The sequence below is a fragment of the Phyllostomus hastatus genome, unplaced genomic scaffold (assembly GCF_019186645.2).
Source record: "Phyllostomus hastatus isolate PE091 unplaced genomic scaffold, TTU_PhHast_1.1 phas_contig_244, whole genome shotgun sequence".
Classification (NCBI taxonomy): domain Eukaryota; kingdom Metazoa; phylum Chordata; class Mammalia; order Chiroptera; family Phyllostomidae; genus Phyllostomus; species Phyllostomus hastatus.
Genome location: NW_025333796.1, coordinates 3094428 through 3107587, shown reverse-complemented (window position 1 = coordinate 3107587; position 13160 = coordinate 3094428). Strand labels below are relative to the sequence as shown.

Below are 13160 nucleotides of genomic sequence, written 5' to 3'. Positions count from 1 at the left end.
TGCCCGCATGTCGCCTGCCCGCCCCAGGTCCCCGCGGAGGTGACCAGGCAGTGAGCCCCCTCCCCACAGAGGTGGGAGCAGGGGCCCCCGCCGTGCCCCCGGGGCTGCGGGTTCACACGCGTGTTCAGCCACCTTCAGGATGCGTCGCCACGCAGCCTGCAGCTAGCAGTCCGGCCTTCTGCCTGAAGGTCACCTGACCTCTCGGGACCGAAACGACGCAGAACCCATTTTATTTCAAGACCCGCAGCAGCGCAACCCCGGGCGTCCGAAATGATGGCACGGGAGCCGCGCGGAGACACTCACACTTTATTCACGCGGGCGGCGCGCCAGGCCGCTGTCCCCTGTCCCCGCAGCGAGCGTCGGACCCCGGGGCCGCGCCGCCAGCGTGGCGCACCGCCCAGACGTCACGCGCCCCTGGCGGCCGGCCTGGGCGCCGCGCGGAAGCTTCCCGGCCACACCACTGTGGGCTCGGCCGCTGGCGTGTTCGCGTCGCGTCCACACGTCCGGCCGCCCCCTCCTCCACGAGGGAGAGGGAGAGGCGGGCGAGCGGTGGGCTCGGGCGTCGGCAGGAGGGACGCCCCGCGGGAGCAGCAGGGTTAGGGCTGCACCGGGGCAGCGAAGGGCAAAGCAGCAGCTCATGCAAAGCAGCCGCCAGAGGCCGCGGTGTCGCCAGAGCAGGAGCCGGTGGCACACGCGTGTGCGTGCGGGTGTGCGCGCTGACAGCTCGGCCCCCTGCCCCACCTCACAGACAGAGGGGCCTCTCCGAACGCAGCCCCGTGGAACCCCGCCGCGCGCTGAACAGAGCCCTCACGGGTCCGGGGCAGAGAGGCGGGAGGAGTGGGAACCGGGGACATTGGGGTCGGCCGGGACGGCGCCGGGAGGACCGGGCTGGCAGCCCCGGCTCCCGAGAGGCGCCCGCCGGTCCGGGCTCGGCTGCGAAGTGTGTTGCCTGTGAGTCACCTACACACGCTATCTTCCCGTCCCCAGAACCGTGTGCCATGGGGCAGGAGCGCCGCCGGGAACGGACGGGCAGACGCCGCAGCCTGTCTGAGCCTGGTCGTCGTCACGCCGCTAAAGCTACAGCTACGTCGGGGGGTGGCGCCAGGGCGGCGCCGGGGGAGGACCAGGGGGAGGCACAGCCACGCCGGGGAGGGGGGAGGGGGACGCTATCTCGGTGCCGGGGAGCGAGGCCGCCACCGCCCCTGGGCGCCGGGTGCCGGGAGGGGGCGTGTCCGGGGCCGCGCGGCGCTGCCCTACCTAGCGTGCGCACTCGCCGCCCGGCGCGGCGGCGCGGCCCCGCGCTCAGTGGTGGCCCTTGGTCGACTTCTTCTTCTTGGACTCATCCCTGTGCTTCTGCTTCTTCCTCTTGCCGCCGTCTTTGAGTCCTGAGGAGACACGGCTGGTGAGACACTGCGCGGACCGCAGCGGGCCCCACCCGGCGTCCCGGCCGCCCCCGCGCCGACGACGCGCACGCTCCGGGCCGCCGCGCACGTCCCCCCCTTCGGTTTGCCGCGAGGGCTGCACGCCTCAAGCTGCCTGTGCGCAAGGGTCCGCGGGGCGCCGGCCCTGCCGCTGCGCACGACCCCGCCCACTCCCACCGGGCGGGGCGCACCCGGTTCCCGGGGCATCCCCGGCTCTGCGGGCTTGGGCCCGCCCGACCTCCGCCCCAAGCGGGCAGAGTCGGCCTGTGCCGCCGGAGGCCGCGGGACACACAGGGAAGGCGCCCTCGCCCTCGGCGCTCTGGCCGCGGCCACGCTGGGTCGGCCTGGCCTGTGAGAAGGGGGCGGGGCTCCTGGGCCAGGACACCGGCGGGGGTTGGGTTGCGGTGAGAAAAGCTCCGTTTAAAGGGGCTGATTGGAGCAGAACTGAGACACGGAGCCAGGCCGGGGCCGCCGGGGCCCTAGGCCTGCTTACGGGTCCCCTGAGCGCATCCTTGACGGCGTCACCTGCCGTCCGGACCCTCCCGCGCCCGGTGAGGGACTCAGCTCACTGAGCCACCATGCCAGGGGTCCCCACCACACCCCCACGTGGCACAGGTCCCACGCCTGGTGATGCCCTCGGGTCTCCCCCACGCCAGTCACGCCCCGCCCGCGATCCCCCCGCCAACACCCCGGGGAACTGGCCGCGCCGACTCCCCTTCCCGGGGGCTCCGAGGGCCGAGCCCCCACTGCCACCGGGCAGAAGGGTGTCCCCTCTGCCCGAGGCCGCGCCACCCAGGCCCCACGCCTGGGAAGTCCGCTCGCAGCCTGAGTGGGAGGAAGCAAGGGCCTGCAGCCCCTCCGGCCCCCACCGGCCCCTCCCAAAGCCGGTCCGGCCACCCCTGTGGCGTAACCCGCAGCTGCCAGCTCTACCCGCCGCCTCCCCCCTCCCGCGGCCCTGCCCTTCGCCCACCCCGGCTCCCACGGGCCCCAGAGAGGGAGGGCCCTTCCCGGGGTCGGGGGCCATGGAACCGTCAGGAACAGGGTTGCGCGGGGGCGGTCAGGACTCCAGCAGGCGCACTGCCCATCGGTGAGGTGACGCCGCATCCGCCGGGGGAGGGGCAGCAGGGGTTCAGGGGTGCGCCGGGGAGCGGAGTGTGGTGTTCCCTTGAAGTGTCCCACGTTTAAATTAGCAGAAACACACACAGGCCGCCCCCGCCCCTCCCCAAAGACGCCAGGCCTCCGTCCCTCGGACCGTGCCCGCAGCCCCCAGGGCCCCACCCACGCCTGAGCGGCCCGCGGGCCGGCCCTGGGGCAGGGGCCTTCCTCACCCCTCGCAGAAGCGACTCTGCAAGCAGCAGCCGCAAGTTCTCGGCGGAAGCGCGGACGGGCGGACAAGCAGGTTAGCTCCCCGGGGGGACGAGCCCCTGCCCCCAGCCGTGCAGCGCAGCGCAGGGCGAGCCCCGGCCCCATGCCGCAGCCCTCGCCCGAGCCCGTTCCGTGCGGGACGCTCCATGACTCCCCCCCCGCCCCCGCGCGGCCCCAGCCCTTCTCAGCGCTCTCCGTGTCGGCTGCGGGGGCCGGGCACACGACCTCACGCAGACCTGTCCCCGACGCCAGAGACAGAGCAGGCAGCCCGGCCGCGGCGCCCCGACCAGAGCGGAAGATGGCCGGTCTGATTCCCGGTCGGGGCACAGGCCCGGGCTGGGGGCTCGGTCCCCGGTGGGGGCTCACACCAGAGGCTGCCAGCAGGTGTCTCTCTTCCCCCTCCCTCCCCCTCTCTCTAGAAGTGAGTTCAGTCTTAAAAGGAGGCCAGCAGGACTTCTGCGGGGTTAGAATTTAAGGCAGCAGCATCTTAAGGAACCAAATGCCAGCAACTGACACCTGCATCCCTCTCCCGGCCACCCGCGCGGACCCGGCGAGCCAAACCCGACACCCAGACTGCCCAGGGCCCCGCCGCCGCACCCGGTGCTGAGACACGGGGGTCCCTGGTGCTGAGACACGGGGGTGGAGAACCACCGGGCGCCGCTCACGGCAGCAGTGCACCCAGCATCCGGGCAGCGCTCTCCCGGGCGCCCGGCGCACCCGAGTCCCGGGGCCGGTCACGCCCCAGAAGCTGGAGGCCGGGCGTCCTGGGTCACCAAGCACCTGACGCCCACTTCCTTTTAGGGGAGTCACCTGCGCCCGCAGGAGGGCCCCCCGGGGGCCGGGCCTCCTCGCCCGCCCGCCGGCAGGGACGGCTCACGGCTCACGGCCGAGCCGTCTTCTCCTCCCGTTCCGGCCTCACGGCCTCGGTTTCCTGACTCTCCCTTCGGCGGCTCTGTCGTCCCCAGCAGAGCTGCTGGGCTGGCGTCTCTCACACGAGTGCGCTGAAGGGGAACCTGGTCTCTGACCCCCTGGGGACTGCGCACTGACCAGGACAGTGAGGCTCCCGGGGCGCTGGGACGGGGCCCTCTGGACGGTGCTGCAGGGTCCCGGGGTGCGGGGCGGGCCGAGACCCCCGGCACGTGCGAGGACAGGGGCAGCGCGGCCCGCGGTGTGAGAGTCCGCACCGCACTCGTGACACTGTGCCCACTCAGTAAGGGGACCCGGTGGTGGGAACCAGCAAAAACAGGTCATTTCCTAGAGGAGTTACTTCCGGCTTTTTCTCTCGCGTCTCACCGCCCCAGGGTTCTCCAGGAGGTGGCAAGTGCCCCCCCCCACAGGCACCGTCTGCAGCGGCAGCCTCACACCGGGCTCTGCACACGGCCCTGGGTGGGCCGGCCGGCCGGCGGGCCGGTCTCACCTCCCACCGAGCTCGGGTGCAGGCAGGAAGGGCAGAACACGGAGCACAGCCCACCCCGGCTGGTGCGGCTCAGGGGACTGAACACTGGCCTGCGAACCGAAGGGTCGCCGGTTCAATTCCCAGCCGGGGCACAGGCCTGGGATGCACACCAGGCACCCAGGAGTGAGCGTGCGAGAGGCAACCGCTCATTTGTTTCCCCCCCCCCAGCTCTCTCCCGTCTAAAAATGGGTAAATAAAATCTCTTGGGGGGGAAAAAAAGGGAAGAGAGAAAACCCAAGACCCCACAGCGCTGAGGCCAGCCAGCAGCCAGGGCCTGCCGGAGAGGCCCGGCGCCTGGCCCCGGGGCCCCGGGAGACCCCAGGGGCTCCGAGCAGAACCCGCCAGGGGGGCGTCTGAGGCCAAGGCCGCGCCCCTCGTCCGTGCGGAGACAACACGCTTCAGACCGTCGCAGAAGGCTGGCACCCTGGTTTAATCAGGGGGGGTCTCCCGGCAGGCGCCCCCCGCCCCGCCCGGCCAGCGGACCGGCCCCCGCGCCCGCCCCTCAGGTCAGGACACAGCAGCACAGCAGCGGCTTCTGTCCTCGCCGGCCGAGGGCGGCCGGGGGCGCGTCCCCGGGGGGCGGGCGCCCCGCCCCGGCGCCCCCCTGCACACCTGTGAGCACGGAGGGGTCCCAGTTGCTGCTGGCCCGGTGCCGGCCGGCGGGGTCGTCCTCCTCCTGGCCGACCCGGGGAGGGGACGGGTGCTTGGGCAGCGGGGCTGGCCGGGGGGGCCTCGGCAGGCGGGCGCTGGTGCCGGCGGGCTGTGCGGGCAGCGCCTGCTGGCCCCGGAGCCGGCACGCCTCCAGGAACGCTGCTTCGTCGGCCACACCTGCGGGGACAGACGGGGACCGCCGTGAGCCGGGCCCGCGAGGCGCTCGTCCCGGCCGGCCAGCACAGGTGTCCCTGCACGGCAGCCGGAATGCCCCGGCCCGGAGGGGATGGCGGCGTGGGAAGACCCTCCCCCGACCCCGAGGGCACAGCCGACCTCCGAGTGCCGCCTGGTGGAGCCCGAGGAGGCCGGGCCCTGGGGACCCGGAGACGAAGTCGCCGCCCGCGCCGACCCAGCGGTCCACCTCCAGCCTCGCCCTCGGGCAACGCTGCCCGTCCACCCAGCACTCGATCGGCCTGGGGGCAGAGGTGCGGCCACAGGCCCACGGGCCTGTCAGAGCGGACACGCGTGTGCACAGGGCAGCCCTCACGGCCCCCGCAGCCGAGCTCCCAAGGGTCTGGGGGGGACGAGGCCCTGGGCACGTGGGGGGGCCGCAGGAAGCTCTCGGGGACACACGGGCTCCGTTCCGCTGGCTCCCAAGGCCCCTTAGGGCGGGGACAAAGCCGCACCCCCAGCCGAGTGCGGACGGACGCAGGGAGGCCACCGCAGCGGCCCCCACACCGGCCGCCCCGCCTGCCCCACACCCACCAGCCAGGAACCGTTGGCTGGGGACGCCCCGCGAGGAGGTGCTGGGAGCCGGGCCCTGAGGGGTGCCCCCCATGAAAGTCGATTCTGCACCGTGTGTCTGGAGGGGCCGGGAAGGGTTTGGGGCTGCCTTCCTCCTCCTCCTCCTCGGAGCCAGGCACTGCACAGCAAGGGAGCTGAGGACGCCCCGGGGGGCCCAAGCACCATGGCCCTTTCTGGGGAAGGGTGAAGACTCTGGGTGTCCCCGTTCCAGGGCCTGCCCCTGGAAGGTCCCCCCGTTGAGTGTCCTGGCTCAGAAACGCTCGAGCCCGCACCACCCGGGTCCCCACACCTGGGTGCCCCCACCCAGGCTCAGCCCTGTGGCAGCCGCACCCCCACTCCACCCCGCAGGGAGGGAAACCCACACGGGGGTGGGGCCGGGGGGGCGTCCCACCACGCAGGTCTGGAGGCCGGGACGCCAGGCTGTCCCAGGGCCACGGCCCATGGCTGACCCCCGGCCGCTCTGCAACCGGCCTCCCGCCTGGAGCACGGCCCGTCTGCGGGGCCGGGGCTGCCAGGGGCACTGCGCTCCACGGCAGACCAGCCAGAACCAGGTGTCCCGGACGCTTGCGCGGTGCGACGAGATGACACCACACCGGGACCGGCACACCGACCACCCGGCGGCCGTGGTCCAGGTGCCCAGCAGAGGGGCCGGGAGGGGCACGGGGGCCGCACCTGTGCTCGGGCCGTCGCTGCGCTGGCCGGGTGGGCAGACCCCGGGGGGGAACTCACACCGCCCCTCCCCCAGGTCCCGGTGCAGCCCGCCGCCCTGCGGGGACCCGGCGGGGAGCGTGCCGGCCCCTGGGGTGAAGCCCTGAAGGCGAGCTGCCCGCTCCCGGCCCTGGCCAGTGGGTGCCGGTCTGCACACCGCCCGCCCGCCCGAGACGCCCTGGGAGCGCAGAGCCACACTGCCCGCCTGCGCGGACTCAGCAGGGTCTTTGCGTCTGAGCTCGGCTCTGGGCGGCGGCCGGCCCCAGGCGGAGCAGAGGTGGCGGTGACTCGGCGTGGCGGCATCCGGGGCACGACCGCCTGCCCACGTACCTCAGCCACAGGGCTCCGGCCCTCAGGTGGGCTCGGGACCCAGGCGACCCTGCGGCCCTGCAGCCACCGAGGGCCCCGTCCCCGGGCGCTCGTCCCCAGTTCTGCACAGGAGCCCGGGTGACAGCAGCGTCCCCAGGGACCGGCGCCCGGGGCAGGGGGGGCAGGGGGCGCCGTGGGACGGCGTGCAGGCTCCGAGGGGCCTCGAGTCCACCTGGCCACTGCAAGCCGCTGTCCGGAGGAGCTGCGCCCTGGGAGCCGGGGGGCCAGCTGTGCCGTCACCGGTCCCTTTGCTCAGCCACCGACTTGCAGGCCAGGGCCGCGCCCCCACGGCCTCTGCCGCCCAGCGAGGAGCAGCCCAAGGAGCCCGGCCCGGAGCCCGGCCACCTGACAGCCAGACCGGCCGTCCCCACGCCCGCGCCCCAGGAGGACGGCCCCACTGCGCTCTACCCCGGGGGGCGGAGCCGGGCCTGGGCCCCACGGCAGTGGCGGGAGGGCAGGGGTGCAAAGGGCCCCCCCGGGCGGCCCACACTCTCACACGACGGAGGGAACACGGCGCCCCCTCACCTCTACTCCCGGGCGCCCCGACCCCAGGCCCCTCCTCCTCCATCCAGCCCTGCTGTGCGCCCGACCGAGAAGCCAGCCGAGACCGAGGTCGCTCCGGGAGTCCGAGTCGGCTTCTGAAACCCGCACCCACGCCCGCGTGGACGCACCTGGGTGGTCTGCAGGAGCGCCGTTAGCAGAGAGAAGGGAAAGCGCTAAAACTGGACGGGCACCCGGTGACGACGCGGCTGGGACGCGGGAGTGCGTTGGCAGGGGGCCCGTGCGCCTCCGACGGCGAGTGCCCATGCTCCTCCGACGGCGGGCGCCCACAGGAGCGAGAGGCCGGAGCCCACGGGACCTGACTCACCCGGACCTTGAGGGCCCCGCAGGCCCACTGTCCCGCTGGAACCCCCCTCGCCGCATGGAGGACACAGACACAACCCAGGGGACCCCCGCCCCCAGGCCGTGAGGTGGTTCTCCAAGCCGAGACGGCCCGGGGACCGGGAAGCGTGCAGGAGGAGCAGGCTGGCCCTCCTCGCCCAGCACCCCCCGCAGCTCCCCCAGAGGGTCCAGCCCTGCCCGGGGCGGGGGGGTGGGGGCGTGGCCACAGCAGAGACCACCACCAGCTCCTGGGGAGCGGGAGCCAAGGGGCGACCGCCCCCACCAACGACCACCGTGCACGGTGCACACCGCCGTCTGCGGTCCAGACGTCCAGGGACACAAGAACCTGTCCTCTGAACTCAGAGCCCCACCGGGCACCGCACTCCAGGGGGGTGTTACTCTGCATGCGGACATCGTTCTGGTTTTCCCGTCACACTCAACGCGTGAGCAGAACAGGAACATTCGTGCGGACAGGGAGTTAGTACTGCCCACGCACAACGCACCTCCTCCCTTCTACCTCGAAACTTGGGGCAAAACAATGCGCGCCACCCATGGCCGAACACGGCAGGCAGCAGGCGACTCTCTCCCGGTGACGCCAGCCCGACGAGCTGTGCACGGTGGGAGTCTCGCCCAGCCGCCGCAGGGCCCCCGCGGGCTCACGGAGAGCACCTGGAGTGGCCCGGCAGGCCTCTCCCCGAGCCGGGTTCCTGGGGCCGCCCAGCCTTTCCTTCCGCCCGGGGCTCGTCCTGCCCTCCCGCGGAAAACGGAAGACTCCGAGGGGTCTTGAGGTCCAGGCGCTTGCTTCTGGCCCCCCACCCGGCGGGGAAGCTGCACCCTCCTGACAGCGTGAAGGAAAAGGGACGCTCTCCGGCCGTTAACTCTCAGTCTGTGGGGCCCAGCACTCCCGGCACTCCCCCACGGCCCAGGCGCTCGGTCGGGGCGGGGCCGGGCCGCACGGGGGCGTGTCTCCCCCTTCCCCCCCCCCCCATGGGCAGCAGCCCCTGAGCCCTCAGCTCTCCCGACACCTCCCCCGCGCGGCTTCCGGGAGACCCCGAGACACTCCTACTGGTTCCCAGCAGCACTTGCGCTCCGCCCGCCGGGCTTGCCCTCGCAGCCGGCCTCGGTCCACGGAAGCCCCCAGTGCCCACCCTGCGCCCGCCCCTGGACGGCTCCCCCCCGCTGCCCTGCACAACCACGCCGAGCGGGACGGCCCCCTCCCTCCCCGTCCCCGAGGGGCTGCACTGGCGCTCGCGGGGGACCAGGACCGAGTGCACCGACAGGGAGACAGGCAGCACCTCGCCTTCCGCCGCGCCGACCGCCCCGTGACGGGACCGTGCGCTCTCTGAGCCGGCGCCGGACGGAGCCTGGGAGGCCGGGACAGAGATGGCACCTCCGTGGCTTCTCGCCACAGTACCCCGCGCCACGGAGCGCCCCCCACGGCCAAGCAGAGACGGGGCGTCCTCCCGCCCTCTGCGGACGCCCGGCAGGTGGGCGGGGACGGCAGAGGCCGGGCAGAGACCACACGGACACGGGGGCTGCGAGCCCCGCCGGGAAAGAATGCACCAAACACAGCGCGTTTATTTTTTTTGTTTTAAGCAAGTAACAAAGACCCAATTCACCAGCTTTACTTTTTACACCTGAACTTAACTTTACACATTTAAAACAAGGTCAAACTCACTAGGTTGCCAGCATTCATGCACAACTAAAAACGTCCTCAATGTACGTGGAACCGGAAACGTGTCACCACCGGTGCGGTCAGGCCTCTCACTACGACACACAGAAAGCGCTGCAGCGCCCGCGTGGAGGGTCCGTCCCGGCAGGGGCGGCAGCTTCCCAGTGGGCCGCCGCCGCGGGGCTCCCACGCCACGAAGAAGCCTGTGCTGGTGTTAGTGCACGGGGTCCCGGCCGCCTGGGGCCACGTGTCACAGAAAAGCAAAGTGCATACAGAGGTTGACAACAATTCCAAAGACAAGACGTCCTACCACGTGGTCCCGACAAGAAACTCAAGAGTCTGTGACAAGAGGCTCCGGCGAGCTGCGCATAAATAGGTTAGGTCAGTGACACGGGGGGTCGAGTCCGTGGGGTCTTCACACAACGCTCCTGTTACTCCTCAACGGTGCTCGTTACCGCTAACACGTCTGCTACACGCGTGCGTCCAGTTACTTGTTATCCAAGCGTAGCCGCTGCTCCTTACCATTTATCGTCAGGGACTTGAGCTGGCCGTCCTCCTCGACCTCCACTCTCTCTTCACCGTTCTCGACGATCCTGGGGGTGAGACGCACTTTTACACACGCTGAAGTAGACACGGGTGTGAACACGCACACACCTGAAGCAACACGGCTGCCACAGACACACACGGGACAGCAGGCCGGACCCTGGAGAGCTCCGCCGACACCCACCTGCAGCACGCTCGCAGCTCGCAGCCTCGAGCTCGCAGACACACTCTGCGCTCTGCCACCGCCGCCGCCGCGGGGCCCCGCAGCGAGCACAGGCCGTGCGCTGACCACAGGGGCAGAGCGGGCACGGCCACAGCACTGCCCTCCCACCAGTCCCACAGAGCCGCCCACACCTGCCCCCGACCGACGGACTGCGGAACACGGCTCTGAATGCAGACCACTGGCGTGTGACACTAACCAACACTCCCACCCCGGCTGGGGTGGCCCAGTGGACTGAGCGCGGGCTGTGAACCAAGGGGTCGCCGGTTCGATTCCGTCAGGGCACAGGCCTGGGCTGGGGGCCAGGTCCCCAGTGGGGGCGCATGAGAGGCAACCGACCAACGTGTGTCTCCCCTCCTGCCCTCAAAGAGCAGTAATAGACGAAACACTGTTTCAAACACAAAGGTCCTCAGGTGCCACATGACCCTTCAGCCCGCAGGCCACGCGCTGGGGGCGGGAACCAGGGCGGCCACCGCCCGTCACACCCGCTCGCCGGACACGGCAGCGGGAGGAGACCTACCTCTTCGTCGTGATCTTCCTGCCGTTGACCATCTTGGTGGACGTGGACACGGACTTGAAGCTGCCCATCCCCCCGCCACCGAACGTCGTGGAGGAGAAGGAGGTGAGGCCCCCGTGGCCCAAGGACCCGAACCCTGCGGGAGACGGGGGGCGGTTAGAGGCGCACGCCTGCCAGGCGTTTGGTGCGGAAACCCCCAGTCCTCAGAGCCCACCCCCCCCCCCAGCCCCACACTGGCCGCAGGAGTGCGGGGCGGCGGGGGGCCCCTGCTCCCAGTCCCCTCCCCTCCCACACCTACCCCCCAAGGGCTTCCCCCATCTGCTGGGTCCACTGGGTCCCCAGCCTCGTGGCGGGGCCGGGAGGGGCCGGGAGGGCCCGGCGCCTGCGTCTCCCAGGAGCAGAGCGCCCTCCCCACTCAGCCAGGGCGGCAGCGCCCCCTGCTCGCCCTCCCCTTGCAACGGGCCAGGGGGACAGCAATCTGGACTGTTAAAAAGCCACAGTGACTCCAGAGCAAACGGACCTGTGGTTCTTGGCCGTGCCCTCGATTCCACGGTGGCCACGGTGGGGACACGAACCCCGAAGTGCAGGAGCACCCCCAGCAGCAAAGCAGGTGGGGACAGGATGCCGGTCCCCTCTCCCGTGAACCCAGCACCCACGGCCCGGCAGGGTCCCCGCCACCGGGCTCCAGGGCGGTCGGGGCCCAGTGACGGCCAACGGGACACACACCTGCCGCTGACTTTCTAACGCCCCGTTAAAAAACTTTAAAAAACCAATAAACTTGAATAATGCTATTTAATCCAGAATCCCCAAAATATTACCACACGTGACAGAAGAGACCTGAGCTGCGGAGGCCACCTCTTGCTTCTGCCTCTGAAAGCCGGACGGCCACCACACACAACTCCACCCGACCAGCCCTTCCACCACGCACAGTGAGAGCGGGGCTGGGTCGTCCGCCCGGCTGCTGTGGCTCGGCGGGCTGAGCACCGGCCCGTGAGCCAGGGGATCGCAGGTTCGATCCCCAGTCAGGGCACATGCCTGGGTTGCGGGCTGGCCCCCAGTAGGGGGTACACAAGAGGCAACCACACACTGGTGTTTCTCCCCCCCCCCCCCGTTTCTCCCTTCCTCCCCCTCTCTGTGAAAATAAGTAAAATCTTAAGAAAAAAAAAAAAAAAAAAGGAAAGAAAAAAGAAACGGGGTTTCATGTCACGAGCCCGGGAGGGTCGGAACAGAACGCAGGTCGGTGAGCACGGGCCTGCCCTGCCAGGAGGGGGCGCCCCAGCCTGCCCTGGTGCGGTGGGTGCGGCCCACGCCCGACTCCGGCCGGACGCCACGGCGGGGGGTCTGGTACCTGTGTCGAAAGCAGCAAACCCTCCTCCGAAAGACGGGAACCCGCTGAAGGCGGAGAAGAAGGAGCCTGCGCCGCGGGTCCTGCTCACGCGGGAGCCCCGGCGGTTCCCGAAGAAGTCGTCGTTGAAGGGGTCTTCTGCGGACAGACACAGTGGTGAGACGCCGCTCCACGGGGGCCGCCACGGGGACGGGGTCTCGGGAGGCGCCGAGGGCTGGCGAGGCGGCGCAGCAAGTCCTTCTCCCGGGGGGCCCGCCCCCACCTCGGGGTCCGCCCAGAGCCTTGTGCACCCGGACAGGCGGACGGCCGCCCCCCAGCCTCGGACCACGGGCCCTGGGGCGGGCACGGCCAGCTGTCCCCAGGCCAGCCGTCCCCAGCACGGCTGCGAAACCACGACAGGAGCGGACCACTCGCCGCCGCCACAGCCCACAGGGAGACCGGGCACGCTGGGCCGCGGGCGCAGGAACGCCCGCCGGTCCGGTGAACGCTGAGCAAACGGGCCCTGCAGGCCCGACACCGCGCTTCCCGGCACCGGCCACCGCGACGGTCGGCCACCGCCCCCCAGCGCACAGGCCCTGCAGCTGGCGGCTCGTCGAGGAGCAGTTCCCACCGTCGAGAAGCAGTTCCCACCGGGGTTCTAGGAAACCAATCAGCGCTCGCTTTCCCTCAGGAAAACGGAGGAAGCTCACGAGCGAGAGAATCCAACGGACAGCAAGGCAGACGTGCCTGGGCGGGGGCAGAAAGCCGCCCACCGGAGACCGCGGGGGCCGCCCAGGGACGGGGACGGGCACGGAGCTGCTGCACACACGGCTGCATGCTCTGGTGCCCCGCTGGCCCCTGCTCTGAGGACCGGTCCCGGGGCGCCCTGCACGCCACTCGAGGGGCTCCAGGACCGGGGGGGGGGGTTCCAGGACGGGGCTCTCGTGCTGAGCGCCCCCCCCCCACCCCGTAAACTCTCCTCCTGCAGGAGCGCCTGCAGGGGCTGGTTCGGGAGGGTGCGAGGAAGGTCAATGGCTTTTTTATTGTACTTTCTTAAATACACCCAAGTTTTAAATGTGCACATCTTGCTCATTTTTCTACTGATACTAAATAACCCACACATGACTTTCTGCAATTCAGGTATCCACGGAATTTCAACATAGACATTCGAATATTAAAGTCACAAACGTTACTTCTAAATATGAAAACCTGGTTATCACTGTCACGG

At 70.7% G+C, this 13160-nt stretch overlaps 1 protein-coding gene across 2 annotated transcripts in view; it reads right to left on the bottom strand.

The window, feature by feature from the left end:
• Positions 1–286: 286 nt before the first annotated feature.
• Positions 287–13160, bottom strand: part of DNAJB6 (DnaJ heat shock protein family (Hsp40) member B6) — a 28733-nt gene continuing 15859 nt past the window's right edge. The window contains exons 7-11 of one of the 2 annotated variants that reach the window (XM_045837775.1): positions 11957–12088; positions 10612–10744; positions 9851–9921; positions 4855–5070; positions 287–1385 (exon numbers count right to left, since the gene is read on the bottom strand). In XM_045837775.1, the coding sequence (XP_045693731.1) occupies positions 1303–1385; positions 4855–5070; positions 9851–9921; positions 10612–10744; positions 11957–12088 (635 nt within the window). In that variant the 3' untranslated portion in view covers positions 287–1302. Of the gene's footprint in view, positions 1386–4854; positions 5071–9850; positions 9922–10611; positions 10745–11956; positions 12092–13160 lie in introns of both variants that reach the window. The other variant, XM_045837774.1, reaches the window with a different exon arrangement.